We start from the raw sequence: 16,407 nt of genomic DNA, 5'->3' as shown, positions 1-16,407 counted from the left end.
TAATAGCGTCCCACGCTAAGCGCTCTACTCACCTATGGTGAGGACCGCTAATAATACTTAGCTAGCAATAAATAATAAATAACAACCCTTACATGGTGAAATAAAAATATCATATGGAGCTCACAAGATAAATATCCCGGCCCACTAGATAGAGCTCACAGGAGAGGTGTCCCGGCCCACTAGATCGAGCTCACGAGATAAATACCCCGGCCCACTCAACCAAGCAATGTAACAATACTCAATGATGTGTCTCACACGTCAAAATACACTCGGATCAATGATGGAAGAGTACCGAAAATCCCATTTTCGGTAACCTTTTACAAATCTCCATGTTGACAAAATATAAACTATAATTATAAAAGAGATATTTATAATTTAATTGTCTCATGCAATTCATTCAAAATAAAAGTCCACTCACAAATTTAGGCATAAGCCCGACGATATCCGAATCGCCACTCAAGCGAGGTTCGCTTCGTATCTTGGCACAATAACCATGCTTAGAACCAAACTTTAATTCCAGAAAATAAATACTTAAATACAAACCCCAAAACTCTTCCGCTTAATTCACTACCCTTACAAGGGTTAAGCTCACTGGATTTCCACCAAACTCCATCACAACCTTAATTTATCAATTCTAACATTCTAGAATAAATACCAAGGAAATCCAACGACCGGATTTTCATTCTAATAACCGTCCAAAATCCTTAATCATTGGAAAATCCCAAACCTTATCAAAATTCCCCCAAAAATTCCAAACTTTACTTCATTAAACTCCTCTCATTAAAACAAACTCAAAAACATGAAAAACTACCTTTAAGAGGCAGCGGCGGCTGGCAACCGTACTCCGGCGACCTCTAATGTTTCTCAAATTTTAACACAACACTCCCCTCAACCTGCACAACAACTTCCTTAACTAGCACAAAATCCATTTCTAAGCCTAACTAGGTTAATCGAACCAAAACCTTAAATTAAGCCCTAGGACTTCAATTATACATTTCTCCCTACCAAGATCGAATTGAGCTAATTCCTTTTGAGGGAAAACTAACCTTGATGAGAGCTTCAAGATGAGCCAAAAATCCCGACCTATGGTGGTTGGAGGAGGGAGCTCTGGCGAAGGGGCAATCGGGTCTTTAGGGGAGTTTTCCTCCTATCCGGCAGCGTCGCCGGCTCGGCCACTAACCCAGGTAAGGAGAGGAGATGACGGGGGTCCGAACGGAGCTGGTTCGGTGGTCTATGGTGGCCGGACGGCGGCGGACGGAGGCTGGGTCTCCGGCGGGTCGGGAAGAGTTCACGGGAGAGAGAGAAGGAAGAGGGAGAGAGAGAGAGTGTGGGTGGGTGTTGGGCTTCTCCACACCTACCGGGTCCAACTTAAACACCAACCAATAAATAAATAAAACCAACTAACTTTTACCCCCTTTTTTACCATCTCAAAAATTTACTCTTTTATCTAATAACTTTTTCATACCAACTCCATTTTAAGCGTGCCACATGTCCACGAACTCCGTTTAACATCCTCTACGACTTTCATAAAGAAAGTTTTCCCAAAATTTTTTTTCTACAAAAAGTCAACTCCAGGGTCCTTAAATAGTAAATAGTTACTCAAAATGGTAAAAACCAAAGTAACCTAAAAGTCAATAACCGTAAATTAACTTAAGAACCGGGGTGTGACACGAACGTTCCAGACTTCCAGTTGGATCAGTCAGACGAAGAAATCACTAGAGATTTTGTTTTGTAGTGTTTTTGTTTTTATTTATGTCATTACCAGAAAAAAAGAAAAGAAAAAACTCAAAAAAGCGTCCCCTATAAAACCCACAATTTGAGCCGGAACCCTTTTTCCTAATTTGCAAGCTCCTCACTATAAAACTTGTCTGCGGAAACTGAACAACATAGCGCACTCTCCCAGCGTCTCTGTCGCTTGCTTTTAAGGACTTGACATGGACACCCAAGAGGAGGAGGCTTTATTAGAAGAAGAGCTGCTCAATGTCGAGGTTGAAATTCAAACCGTCCAAGGTGCTTTTCTTTTTTCTTCTTCTTCTTTACCTCTCACACGCTATTATCTGTTTCATCGTATTAGTGTATTTCCTAGTCTTAACCTCGTACCTAATTTTCTGGTTAAAGACCGTAGCTTTTTTTGAAGCTAGGTCAAGTTTGAATGATATTATCAAGGCTGTAGTACATATGATAAGAAATGTTTAAGTTCAATTGTACAAGGAGTGGATTAGTTGATGTGTTCCGAAAATGAGTCATGAATTTTGGAAGGGGCAATTGTTCAGTGTCTTAGGAATTTAGGGAGGTATTGTGATTTCCCCAATAATAGGGTGATCATTGGTTGCAGCAAAATCGGGGTCTTGCTGGCTACATTGCAGCTCATTTGATTCGTCTTGTAATTCGTATTAGGTTCTCAGTTCACATAACTTAGATATTCTGGTACATCAATGCAGGCACTATTTGCTGATTGAAAATTTAGTTAGAAGTAAGAAAATGTTAATACAAAATCTGATGGGACTTTTGTTGATTGAAATAGAATGCTCTTCCATATTTTATCCTATATATTCAAATGGATATTCAAATGGCTGTGGTTTATGCTTAGACCTCTTTTTGTTATTTTTTTCAGAGCAAATCAAAGTATTGCTTGACCAACAAGAGAGGTTATATGAAAGACAATCTGAACTGCAGGCTCTACTGCAAGCATCCAAAGATTCCGGATCCCCTGTTATTGGGGCTTCAACAGCTGCAGAAGACTGGTCTGGATCATTCAAGTGGGATTCTCGAGCTGATGATGTTAGGTTTAATGTATTTGGCATCTCCACATATCGTGCAAATCAGCGAGAGGTGACTTCCATTGTTGCCTTCGTTTTCTTTTTCTTGTTTGTCTGGTCACATCTTTTGGTATGACAGTGTAGACTATTAAAAATAAATGGTTAAAAAAAGACACAAAATTAAATGGATCTTAATGCACACTCCCTTGAGTATCACCTTATTTGGGGCAGATATTGTGTGACAGGCTCCCGCGATATTCTGTGACAGTTAATGGGAGACCAGGAGTAGAATGACATTTGGTTCTTTAAACGGTTGCTAACTTGATTTGTTCTGTCTGTTTCTCTAAATGGGTTAGAGTTAGATTTGTAGCATGGTCGTCTAATCACTTAGGTGATTCTACTCATGTGATTTTGGCCAGGTGTTATTTTATATTCATAGTTAGTTTGCTAATTTCTTTTGGAGTTGGTTTGACGCATTTTTGCTAGGTGCTTTGTTTGTACTTGTAGCTTGCCTGCTTGTCGATGTCCTTTTGTACTTTGTTTTGTTTTCTTGTTAAAGGTATTGTTTCCTATTTGTTGAAAGTAATGGTCCAATTGGGAATACAATACCTTTCAGAAGAGCTTACCAAAAACCAATTGCCAATTGGTAGAGAGGCTCAATTCCATATTAGCTCTTATGCAGGGTCATGAAAGGCTAATATTACATTACTCTATCAATAAAAAATTGAATGGAAGATAAGTAACTATCACATTAATTTTCAGTATCTTTTTCAAGATACCAAAATCTCCCAAACCCGCTTGAAACTGGGGCCTCCTGCTGAACTGCACCTTCTTTAGAGGGGAGGAAACTCTAGAAAATAGCTGGGTAGGTATCTTGAGGGGGTTTTAGCAGACCACATGGGAGTAAACCATGAGCCCTAATACTAACCCCTTGTTGGTTAATTTTCATTATCTCAGAAAACAGGGGGAATAACTGATTAACTGGACTTCTATTTGATATATTATATGATTTACTAATTCAGTACAAGTACTACTTATTAGTGTAAAACTCTTCACTCTTCCTAAATGATAAACAACACAGGCATTGGTTCGAGTTCTGGAAGGGCAGTCGGGAGTACTTCATCATTATCCTATATTAGTTATGTTATATTTTATGTTGTTGCACTTTCTCTTGGTTCTTTGAGTAGTTTTAACATTGTGATAGTTCCAGTAGTTCAGCCCTTTACTTTAGGTAAATACAATGTTCTTATAAGATGTTTCTCCTCCTTTCTGTTTGAGACTTACTAATAGTGGATAATTGTTTCAGATTATCAATGCAGTCATGAGTGGAAGAGATGTTCTAGTCATTATGGCTGCAGGTGGTGGCAAGAGTCTCTGTTACCAGCTTCCAGCAATTCTTCGTGATGGAGTTGCTCTAGTTGTCAGCCCACTGCTTTCTTTGATTCAGGACCAGGTTCTCTTGAATTCTGTCCTTCATTCACCGGAAATTTTGTATTTCATTGTGGTTGCTGACAGGAACCATTACTTCAGGTGATGGGCTTGGAAGCTTTAGGCATTCCAGCTCATATGCTGACATCAACTACAAGTAAGGAGGAAGAGAAGATAATATACAAGGCCCTCGAAAAGGGTGAAGGAGATTTGAAAATATTGTATGTGACGCCAGAAAAGATATCAAAGAGTAAGAGGTTTATGTCAAAACTTGAAAAGTGCCATCATGCTGGTCGTCTCTCTCTAATTTCTATTGATGTGAGTATGTCACATTCACAATCTCTTCATACCTTGTTATCAGATATGCAAATTAGTTTCATTATCCTCTTAGTAGCCATACTAAATTAATTTATCTGGTACTAAGCAGTCCTATAAGGATGATATAAGACCAGTTCAAGAGAGGTTACCGTATAAGAACCAGGGTAGAATCCTCTTGAGGTACCATAAATATTAGGACCACCATATCGTAATGAATACCTCGTATGAATGAACCCTCCTTAATGATAACTTTGTATACATGCTTACGTTTTAATTGATGGCCAAATTTTGACGTCATATTGTGTGCTGTAAACTACTTTTTGCATAGTGTACCTAAATGGGCTTTAAGTTAGGATGATTGACTTGCATGCTGTCAAATATTGCGGTACACATGTTTTTTTTCTTTCATTATTCTTTTTGGCCTTGTGCCACTTGCTGCAATTTGAGTAGGATGGGTTCCTTGCCCTTTACTGCCTATTTTTTCCTCCTTTCCTATCCATTGCACGCACATTATTTTTTTATTCCCCTCTGAATGTCAAATACCATCCTAATGATCCATGATCTCTCTTATCTTTTAACAATCATTTTCGAAATTGCATAACTTTCTTAAATTCTGATATATGTGTTGTTTGGCAGGAGGCACATTGTTGCAGCCAATGGGGCCATGACTTTCGACCTGATTACAAAAATCTTGGTATCCTGAAGACTCAGTTTCCCAATGTCCCTGTGATTGCTTTGACTGTATGTCCCTTATCTAAAACTTTACTTTTTATGATCTCTAAAGGGAGGAAAGCTTCATGCTCTCCAGTTATCTTTATAACTCAAATTAACATAAATTCCCTTATTTTTTTTTTTTTTTTTTTAATTGGTTTAAATTAACTGCCCTATGTTCCACGTAAGGAGCAAGATTGAAATGTGTTGGTCCGTCTACTGCTGGTTTTGACTAACTACCCATTAGGAAGTGATAAAGGATGTGGCAGAAGATGTCCTATTTCCTAATATGAAAGTGAAAAATGTAGCTATTGGCCCAACTTTTTTTTTCCATCGTCTCACTTCGGTAGCTAGACTTTTCTTTGTACCAATATGCACCCCGAATTTCAATGGACACGTATTAGCTCTTTTCAGGGCTGAGTTGTTCGAGCAAGTTTAATTTTGTCTATTTGGCTATCATAGCCCTGAAATAGTGACAAAGTTTGATTTGGATTTTGTTATGAATTGGATAACTGAAAAATGTAGATCTAACACGAACATTTTAAGCAAAAGGATGCATGGACTATATAGTATTACTATTTCGGTCTGGCTCGGAATCCATCACAATAATGCGTGGAGAATTTACTATTTATTTACTATTTACAATTATGAGAGTCAAATCCTTAATTTTTGCGGCATTATATCAATTCAATTTGTAAAAGTAACAGGAGTACAAGAGGTAGTTTTGGGTGCAAATATCACCTTTATTTCTTGGCTAGAAGAAAAATAAAAAGAATGCAAGTATCCATTTGCTTGCTTCTGACTGAGGTTCATGTTGATTTGACTGCTACTGTTGTCTATTTTCAGGCAACCGCTACCCAGAAAGTCCAAAGTGATCTGATGGAGATGCTCCACATTCCAAGATGTGTGAAGTTTGTCAGCACAGTCAACAGGCCAAATCTATTCTATATGGTGTGCTTGCTTGTCTATAGTTTCTGGCTTTGCACTTTAAGAGCTGTGGCCATAATTCCTTATCCCGTAGGTACGAGAGAAGTCTTCAGTTGGCAAAGTGGTGGTTGATGAAATCGCAGAATTCATTCGAGACTCTTATACAGACAAGGAATCTGGCATCGTATATTGCTTCTCTAGAAAAGAATGTGAACAGGTCTGTGTTATTTGTTTGTTTTTTTTTCTTTCCCATTGTTAGTTCCTTATCATCAATTGTCACAGATAGTTTGCATGTAATACAAGTGCATAGATCAGGAGACATTTGGATATAAATGGAAATTGGTGGTCTCCTTTTTGGCGGGGAAGTTAGGCATGGAAAATGATATCATTTCCAAAATTGCTGAAAATGATCAGATAAATTTTTCAAATTCCTGAAGTGATTGTAGTTTAAGAAATTTCAAAAGTACGTTGAATTATTTTAGATTTGTAAAATACAACCCACTTGACAGTGGCTGGGTAAAGTTTTGTATTTTATCTTTTACCAAGGAAAAGACTAGTTTTTTGCATCTAACCACCTATAAATATAAATTCATAGCATACTCATTCTCTTAGGCTGTAGCATCAAATTTTTCCGTTTGTGGTTGATGATTAGAGATTTCAGTTTGTGGCGATGATTAGAGATTTACTACTTCTACATTTTGAATGTTAGGTTGCAAAGGATTTGCGGGAGAGGGGAATATCAGCTCATCATTATCATGCAGATATGGACGTCAATGCGCGTGAAAATGTTCATATGCGGTAAAGACATTGAACAATTGTTGTGATGATTTGCATAATATATTTTTATGATTTGATTAGTGGCTTCATGGAATTACATAATTGTCAATGTTTTGGGGGCAGTCTTGCACAAATATTTATGGTAGGCTGGTAGCTAAAGATTATCTTGCATTTAACCACTTCGTCATATTTCTTGATATTCTGGATGCGATTTTTTAGTTCATTTCTTGAAACGAGTTAGTATAGATGGAATTGAAACCTTGATGATATGTACGTTATTTTTTTCACAGTTTTCAGATTGCTATATCTTTCACTTATGTGTTTGAGTGTATCTTGTTCGCATGCTTTCTAAACTAGTCCTTGCGTTAATATGACTTATTTGTCTGATCCCTACGAAAGCCATTCTTTGAGAACACAGGACTTCTGACCCATCATACTTTTGTCAAATGTCATAGCAAAGGTGTTGTTGTCTAGAAGATCAATAACCTTAGATCCATATAGATGAAGTTTTGTTTTTGGTTTTGGTACCCTATGAAGTAATTACAGAATACATGGTGAGATACAAAGTGCTGTCTCTAAGGTTAAACACACCATGTTGATTGGCATTCCTAGATCATGTGTTGAAAGTGGAAGGCTTATGAATCTTTCTCTTAATTGGCCCACTGTGAAAAATAAGACGCTTTGAGCTTGGTATATTTTACTTTGGTTTAAAGTACTAGAAAGTTAATAAATGTAACTGTTTGATGCAGTTGTTCATGTATAAATTAAAATTTGTAAAGAAGACACTGCTTCTTGTTTCACCTACTCTTATCTTCCTCTAATTTTGTCCTAGATAGGTTGATTTCTTTCCACCAATATTTACTGCAACCAACTGCAAGTTCCCTTTCCTTGTAATTCTCGACTTTTTGAAAATGTCTGATCTCGTTGCTAGCTTGCAAATATAATTTAAAACCAGAGAACATAATGCTTTGATATTTATTTTTGTTTCTTTAGCGTGTTGGTTTTATATAATTAACTTTAAACTTGTTATTTCTAAGTTTTGATTTTGGGAACTGAAATTTACACTCCCAATTTTACAATCCACACTCCCACTTTCCTCTTTTGGTAATTTAAATTTTGTCTCTAGTGACATGTGTTTTGTCTGTTTGTGAAAACTTTACCCAAAAAGGAAAGGTGGTAGTGTTGATTGTAAAATAGGGAGTGTAAATTTCACTCCCCTTGATTTTTTATAAAATAGTTACTATTTTGACTGCTGGTACTGAAGTTCCTATCAGTAATTATATGTCCTGCACTGATTTTTCAAGGCAACCTATATAAATGCAATCATCACCCTTGATGTCTAGTCTGAGGCTCTGAGCAATTAGTATAATCTTCTTGGAAGTTTAGATACCTTTGTCTTCTATTGGAGTTATTTAATTCGATTATGTGTTGCCAAATAATCCAATCATGCATTATTGTGTGGGAGTGCATACTTTTTGTTGTTATAATATGCCAATCCCCTTTTGTTGATGAACAGGTGGAGCAAGAGCAAACTACAAGTCATCATTGGCACTGTATGTTTGCTTGCACAGTTTCACTGACCCTTTTCTTTCAAAAAGTTCTTTTCCTTTGGTGATCTATCTTCTTTAACCCAAGTTTACATATGCATTCCATTATTCCAGGTAGCATTTGGTATGGGAATCAACAAACCTGATGGTTAGTATTTTTCACGTCGTCCACTATGTGTTTCAGTTTGTCTCCAAGTATGTTTTGCTAGTTTAAAAGTATTGTGACCGTAATTGGTGAGTCCATGTATTCCAAACTAATCTTATCTTATGTCCATGTATATACTCTACATATTCTAATAAGACCTCTGAATTCTTTTTTTTATTCTTAACCTGGTGAGTCCCTAATAGGCCTGACAGTTTCATTTTTATTTGTTTAACAATTTTGTTACTGCTTGTAGTCAGGTTCGTTATCCATCACAGCCTAAGTAAATCAATGGAAACATACTACCAGGTTTTGTGCCGTTCCAGCTAAGCTTACATGCTTGTTGAGTTTTATCCGTTTTCTAACCTTCTTTACTGCAGGAAAGTGGCCGTGCCGGACGAGATGGACTCCCTTCTCAATGCCTGCTTTACTTTCGGCCTGCTGACATGCCTAGGCAGGTGCTGTTTTTAATCATCGCACCTTTTCCATGTAAAATTCCTGAAACATTGCGTAATGTACATGTATGACCTTCCTCTGAGCAGAGTTCAATGGTCTTCTATGAAAACTGCGGACTGCAGAACCTTTATGACATTGTACGCTATTGTCAGGTAATGACCGAATTATAAGCTTCATATCTAGTGTCGGGGTCCACTTAAACTAGACTTCACAACAGGTTGTATTTAGCGGGGTTTTGTCGGGCCATGTTTATTGTATCTAAGAGTTAGCCCAACCCAAACCTTAACCATGAAGCTTACTGTGGAGTAGGGTGAACCCTAACACAACTCGAAAGTTATCAGTTTACTTGTGATATTTGTTTAGACCTGTGTTTTTATTCCTAGTTATATAATTTTTTTAACATTCTAGCCTTAACCCAAATACATTTGTGAGAAATGTGGTTAACTCTTGATCTTTTCTATTTCAGTCAAAAAGACAATGCCGTCGTAGCTCCTTCTTTCGTCATTTTGCTGAGCCATTACAGGACTGTAATGGTACAGTTGTTTTATTGGTTAATACTGTATATGCACATTTGTTTGGTTAATATTATTAATTTCTAAGTCTATGACTGCAATCAACGAAATTTCAGGGATGTGTGACAACTGTGCATTTTCAAATGAGGTTAAAGAAGTAGACGTCTCTCGTATGTTTCTTTGAGCTCTCTTTGACAGTATAATGCTTTATCAGTTGCCTATTCATTTTTAATGAGATTTGTATTGCTTCATTTCTTTATCCGGTTTTGATCTTTGCCTTCTTTTCTTTTCTTTTTCCTGCACACTTTGTACCATACTAAAATTCATCCATTATAGCAATACGCAACTTTGATGTATTGATAATTGCTGCTTTGCAAAATGCAGGACATCTTTTAGTTGGTTATAAAGTGAAGACAGAGGGATAGTAATTTAAGAGGGAAAGACAATTGTTCATACGTTGCTAACTTATAGAAGGTTATATCTTTAGAAAATAATGATAAAGAGATTTCATGAACGGAACAGAGAACAAACATACTGTTTATGATATAGGGATAAACTGTAATGATCTATGTAGAAAATAGCAAATTAATCAACCATAAGAGGGACTTTTAAACATCCAAGCGTGCTATACCTTTGAAGAGAACAGTAGTCATTAACTTCCACATGAAATCTTCTCGATGCAAGTTGAGTGTAAAGTTGCACGTTTCATTATAATAGTATAGGCTTGAGGGCAGCAGCACTATCCCTTTATTCAAAAAAAAAAAAGAAAAAGAAAAAGCGATATGCCAAACAATCTGTTAAAATTTGGGATGTTGAACAGCTTATTTTTATTGCTCAAATGTGAGGTATGGAGTGAGGATCAATTTATATTCCTCTATTGTACATTGAAGTATGCTTGTTCATTCAGCTATGGGAGATATATACATTAGGAACAACATGAATGCTTCTCTACATATTTACTAGTTAATCGAGCTAATACCATTCAAGCTTCTGCTTATCCTTATGTTTGACATGGCAATGCCATATAATTGTTGAAGACTTATATATTAGCATTCTAGAGTCTAGTTTCATGTATTCTTCTTCGTCTTCTTTCCTTCATACAGTAAACCATATATGAGCATCCTCTTCAAATCTTATACTTATCAGTTGTCTTTTTTATTGTCTTCTTATCTTGTTGGGGTTTCGTTAAAAATGATTCATGTATAAAATCAGTTGAAATTAAAGTAAGTTTTTAAATGTCTTGCAGGTCATGCTAAGCTTATGGTTACTTTGCTGAAAGATGTGCAAGAAAATGAACAGAGGTTGACAGTGTTACAATTGGTTGATAAGATTAAGATAAAGCACAAGGAAGTAGGTATGTTTGTGGCTTGCCTTTCTATTTTTTGGTCTTGGATGATTTACTCTTATTTTCATAAACCTCAAGAGCACCGAGACACCCATACATATCAATGTAATGTTGCTATTTGATGTTGTAAATACTTGTTCAATATGTTGAGCAACTTCCCGCATACAAGTGATATTAAATGAGTAAAAAAAAAAAAAAAAATTGCTTCTTCAAGAAATTGGAAAGCAAGTTTGTGATAGGAGGTTTGTGCGGGGTTGTGCTTTACTGAAGGGTATGGACCATATGGTTGTGTTTAATGGTTTATTTGGATGCAAAAATATAAAAATAAAACAAGACAAGTATGGAGATGCTAGAACTTCATACTGTTGTTTTGTTCATGGCATCCATTTGTTGAATTATATATACAGGATATTGAGTGACAGAAAGCTTGACTGTTGATTATTAGATCTTTAGATTTGATGGAAGTAATTTGATTGACAGACGAAGTGGTGTGCATAAGGTCTGTGGTGGTTTTTCTTTGTGTTATCTTTTTCCAATATCTATAACGTGTTCCTAGTATTTGGTAACCCTAATTTGGTTCTTTTCAGGTCTTTGAATAGCCAAGTCTGGGAATATTGTAGTGTATCAGTGTCTTTAAGAGTCTCTCTGTCTGGGTTGGTGTCAATGATATGAATAACATGATTGGAGGATATCAATACCTTTCAGAGTTCTTTCGGACCAGTACTCTCATGCTGTTGATTATGGATTGCAAACTTATCATTGATATATTAATAACTCAGGTTCAGAGCTGAAGCGAGAGGAAATAGAGCAGCTTGTCATTCAGCTTATATTAGGTCGAGTTCTGGTAAGAAGGATTCTTGGGCCTTTAAAAAAGTTGCATGTTTCCGTGAATTCATTTAGCTGGTTACTCCCTTGCAATATGATAATATTATATTCAAAAAGTGTGGGCCCTTATTTATCATTTAAAAATAACAAATGAATAAATATCCTGGTTTCCTGTAAAGTTTCTGAATTGTTTCCAACTTTCCAAAAAATATCTTTCTTACCTCAGCAAATAATATTAATTAAACATGTAAACTTCAAACCTTACTACCAATTTTATTGTACTGGTCCCTTCCTTGCTGGATATTTCCAATTTTTAAAATTTATTCTATCCTCTCCCTCAATGACCATAAATGATAAGAGTGTTCCAAATTATATTAAATAGTTGAATGGTTTTAGATAAAGACTTGCTCCTGATTATTTTATGCTGATGAAATCTGTGGACCTGCTTAAGCATTTCGCTGTTGGTTAACCATTTAACGTTTTTATATTATGGTCAGTTCCGGTATGCCATAGGTAATCATTGTGTTGTTGATGTAGAAAGAAGAATTTCAGCACACAGCTTATTCCACAAATGCATATGTAACATTAGGACCTTTGGCAAAGCAGGTACTGCAAGGTAAGAACTGTTTTATCTTTTTTTGAAAAGATTTTATTCTATTTTATTTTATTATTTTATGCTTATTTTTATTTGTTCTATGACTATTGTTTACATTTCCAAAGCTATGTACTCTGAAGGCCACAAGCTTAAGTGTGTGTGTGTGTGTCATGCTTTAGTTTTAGGATAACCCTGACGTCAAGTGACCATGCTAATCTTAAAGTTTCCATTGACAGCCAAGAGTTGCATGTACTGTTCTTGTCCTTTTTCGAAGTAAATCTACAGTAAATAGTTCAGTCTTAAGCTTTTAGAATTGTCTCAGTTATGTTGTTGAGTTTGGCAAAAATGCCGTTACCTGCTGAATATGGTATTGACACTGGGAAATTATATTGCTTCCTTCATAATATGACTGAATTCTAGTTCTGTTGTTGTCAAAACTAACCTTTATCTGTTTAAGGCATGTCAGGTGGACGCCCGAAAATGCATCAAATTAACCATTTGGTAATTACACCCTTTAGTACACAGATAACAACAATATCTTGAAATGCACATGCATATGCAACCAAGTATTCTTTAATTCCTTCTAGTTATCTCTATATTTCATTGATAATTGAGAGGTAGCCATGTCATTGATAGTATGGAAAAAGACTAACTCCTTGAAAATAAAAATCTAACTCACTTTGGATATGGAATCTAGTGTTATGGACCACCTAGGTAAGTTCCATACCCTGTAATATTGGTGTTAAAGGTCTTACTACATGTTAAGAAAAGTATGTATGATGATTCCTTCTACCTGGTCCCATTATATGTTTGTTTATGACAGCTCGTTCAATCCTCTGCATTGAAAATATGGTCCCAATCCAGTGAATCCACAGAGCAAAGAAAAAGAGTTCTTATACAAGTTAACCCTATATTTCTTCTTTCCAGTGGCCATAAATTACAGAAACCCGTATATTCTAGAAAAGAAGTTCTATGACTAGTTTTGGCTTGTTTTATAGTTAAGATCTAACTGGTGTCATTCCCTGGTCATTTCGCATTTAGGGAGAAGCAGTGTTAAACTTGAAATGTCTACCGGACAGAAGAAAGTAGCTGGGGTAAGATCAGTCAAACGGAGTCGTGCATCTTCATGTCTGGAACAAAAGCTTGATGAGCTGCGGAAGGAACTCTCTTCAGATCATGGAGGGATATTCCCTCATTCTGTTCTGTCTACTCAACAAATCAGCATGATAGATGACCAGAAGCCAAATTCAATGGAACAGGTTAGTCCTAAATTCACGGTATGTCAGCTTGTTCGTCTGAGCTTGTTCCTAATAGAGTTGTCAAGATAATGTTCAAATCATATTCATATATATGCTGACATGGAGCAATGAAATTTGAAATTGCGTGCAATTTGTGCCGTACAATAAGCACAAATTGGTGTGCATTGTACTGTATGCTGAACTCGTACTTGCATTATATGTGCCTTGCTATACACATGTCAGCAGTCTAGCGTAACCTAAAACATATCTGATCTCGTAGCAGTTGGAGAAGATCATTGGGAAAGTCAAGACGGAGAAATATGGAAGTAGAATCCTTGAACAAGTGAGTATGTATGCAGATGCAAAGCAGCCTGTTGAGGATAAAGAAGAACAAGAAACTGAAAGAAGATCCTCAAAAAGGCTAAAGAACACAGAGCCGCTTCTTATAGAGAGTAGCGATGATGAATCATGATGGGGTCATTTCTAATCCTTCTTTTGTAGGAACTCAGGTTTGACTTTTGAGTAGGTGACTGCTTTTTTTCCTTGAGAATGAGTAGGTGACACCTTGTGTATACAGTATACTATATTTTTGACGAAAAGGGATACAATTATAGTCATTTTATCATATGAGAATTGAGAACATCAATTTATTTTTATTTTTATTTTTTCTCTTTTTCAAATAAACTTTGACCTTATGGCTTTTCATAGTATCTCATTTCATGTATCTGTTCATATACTTGTTATTATGTGTTTCCTTCATGCCTACGCATGTTACGTATGAGGACACCTGCACCTTGCCCATTTGATTACTCTATTCTTTCGACAAACCTACGACCTTTATTTGGCTCAAAGTTTACAGAACTGAAACTGACTTTAAAAGTTTAAAGTTCGCAGGGTAATAATTGGTTTAACCAAACTATTTTCTTTGGAATTGGTAGTAATTAGTTTGGTCTACATCTGACAAACTTAAATCATCTTGAATAATAATTTCAAAAGCATTCTTTAGAACGGCTTTCTGTTGTTGAGTATTAAGGGAATAAGGGGTAAATTCGATTGATCGAAAAGATTATACAAATTCGATTGATCGAAAAGATTATACAATGAGGCCTCTAGCTTAAGCTGAAGGATTCGAAGATCACTTGTTACACAACACTGATCAGGTACTACACCGACCACACATTTGACAATAATTCTTAAATAAAGCTTCTAGCTAAGACTGCTACACCTTCAACAAAAGTAACTATAAAAAAGGTCAGCAGTATATCCGTCTAAATCCTCAAGTGTATAGCAATACTAGCGGGAACGAGTTAATAATTGGTTTAGCCAAGATATTCTAGTACAAAGCTCCCCTGATCTATTATTATTCCTCACACCAAAATACCAAACGAATAAACCAAGAAAGCAAACGTGTTATTTTACCTTTTAAGAACTTTAAGGTTTAAAAAAGGAGAAAAAAAGGAACAAATGCTCTGTTTCTCTGCCACAAAAAGTTTCATAAAGGAAGAAGTAAACGTCAAGCATGCATACGAAAGGAGGAGCTACTTTTGAACCACTCAAATGTCACAAACCGCCCTACACAACCACTCCAATGCTCCCTACTTTTTGCTCTTCAATACTAAGGATGCCAAATTCAATTTGAGACTTGAGTCTCCAACAAGGTAGAAATGGTAGAAATGGTAGAAATGGGGAACCTCGATCATCATATGTTAATAAGCAACTGTGAAGCACCCCCATAAGCCTCATTGTTTTATTCTTAAGAGCCAAGGAACTGAACAGAGCCTATAAAGCTACCAGTTTTGAATACAATAGTTTGAATATATATCCAAATCAAAAATAACAGAAGCGTAAGTTGGAATGATCCCGACTCCCTAGCCAGACCATCGGAGAATAAACAGATGGAGCAATGAAGCTTAAATGAATATAGAGGCATATAAGCATTCGAAAATTCTTCTATACACCAAGATGCAAGTGAACCGAGCAACTAATATACAGTATTTTAATCCGGTCATTTACGTCACCCTATATATATATATACTAATACCATTAGCAAAATTAAAACTCAAAAAAATAGTCTCAAGTGTTTCTAACTAAAGAGGTGAGAATACTAGGTCAAAAAAGATGTACTCTTATTATGGGCGTTTAATATAATTTAATCGGATCAAAAATGAAATTGAAACGAATGAATTTAGAGTCTCTAATCTGATTTCGATCTTCCTATACAACGATTTGAGCACTTACACATCATTGGCGCGTAGAATCTCATTTTTAGTTACACCTTTATATTTGCTATCTATACAGCCCTTGATTTTTGTAAAATTCTATATCGTATTATACCCCTTTTATACAACTTTTCTTCTCTCTTAACCTCCCAAGACCGTCTCACTCTTTTCAACACTGCCCATCATATCTGATATCTCCAAATATTCCCTTTTAGAGAACCAAACGTCCCCCAAACGTCTCCTCTTCTTCATCTTTACCCCCGCCAGTATTACTTAATCGGACGGCGAGGACGTTGAAATCCAAAGGACAGGAGAGCAAGCCCACGTAACGGAATTAGGCCCCTACCCCAAAGCACAAAAGACAGAGAACAGGTGGCTGATGAGGGCAGAAGAGAGGCCGAGGCAGCAAGGCACCAGCTTTTGTCTTTTATTTTTCGGGTGTACCACCATTCTCCCCTCACTCACTCCTCTCCCTCGATTCCTCCAGCCCTCACTATTAAAACCCTAAAGTCTTTTACTTTTGAGATAGATACGATACCTTCCTTTTTCTTCCTCTATTTATTGCTTCCAAGATTTCCAAATCTAGACCGCCCACATCCAACTTTTCT

General features: G+C 36.4%; 1 protein-coding gene across 1 annotated transcript; it reads left to right on the top strand.

Moving 5' to 3' along the window:
• Positions 1 to 1,934: 1,934 nt before the first annotated feature.
• On the top strand, positions 1,935 to 14,052 carry LOC101300545 (mediator of RNA polymerase II transcription subunit 34-like). Its single transcript, XM_004301627.1, has 20 exons — positions 1,935 to 2,010; positions 2,615 to 2,832; positions 4,066 to 4,212; positions 4,290 to 4,505; positions 5,142 to 5,246; positions 6,063 to 6,167; positions 6,238 to 6,360; positions 6,853 to 6,941; positions 8,437 to 8,473; positions 8,582 to 8,615; positions 8,866 to 8,918; positions 8,990 to 9,067; positions 9,152 to 9,217; positions 9,532 to 9,598; positions 9,694 to 9,747; positions 10,824 to 10,931; positions 11,702 to 11,766; positions 12,285 to 12,363; positions 13,384 to 13,601; positions 13,864 to 14,052. Exons 1-20 carry the CDS (start codon positions 1,935 to 1,937, stop codon positions 14,050 to 14,052), a joined length of 2,127 nt encoding a protein of 708 aa, XP_004301675.1.
• Positions 14,053 to 16,407: the final 2,355 nt, after the last annotated feature.

The sequence above is a fragment of the Fragaria vesca genome, linkage group LG5 (assembly GCF_000184155.1).
Source record: "Fragaria vesca subsp. vesca linkage group LG5, FraVesHawaii_1.0, whole genome shotgun sequence".
NCBI lineage: Eukaryota > Viridiplantae > Streptophyta > Magnoliopsida > Rosales > Rosaceae > Fragaria > Fragaria vesca.
This window is presented reverse-complemented; position numbering and strand designations above follow the sequence as displayed.

Excerpts from the sequence above, each read along its gene's own strand:
- LOC101300545 (XM_004301627.1), top strand. The coding sequence starts at position 1,935 with ATGGACACCCAAGAGGAGGAGGCTTTATTAGAAGAAGAGCTGCTCAAT. Across the intron at positions 4,506-5,141 it reads TCTCTCTAATTTCTATTGAT|GAGGCACATTGTTGCAGCCA; the intron begins GTGAGTATGTCA and ends GTTGTTTGGCAG. Across the intron at positions 5,247-6,062 it reads TCCCTGTGATTGCTTTGACT|GCAACCGCTACCCAGAAAGT; the intron begins GTATGTCCCTTA and ends GTCTATTTTCAG.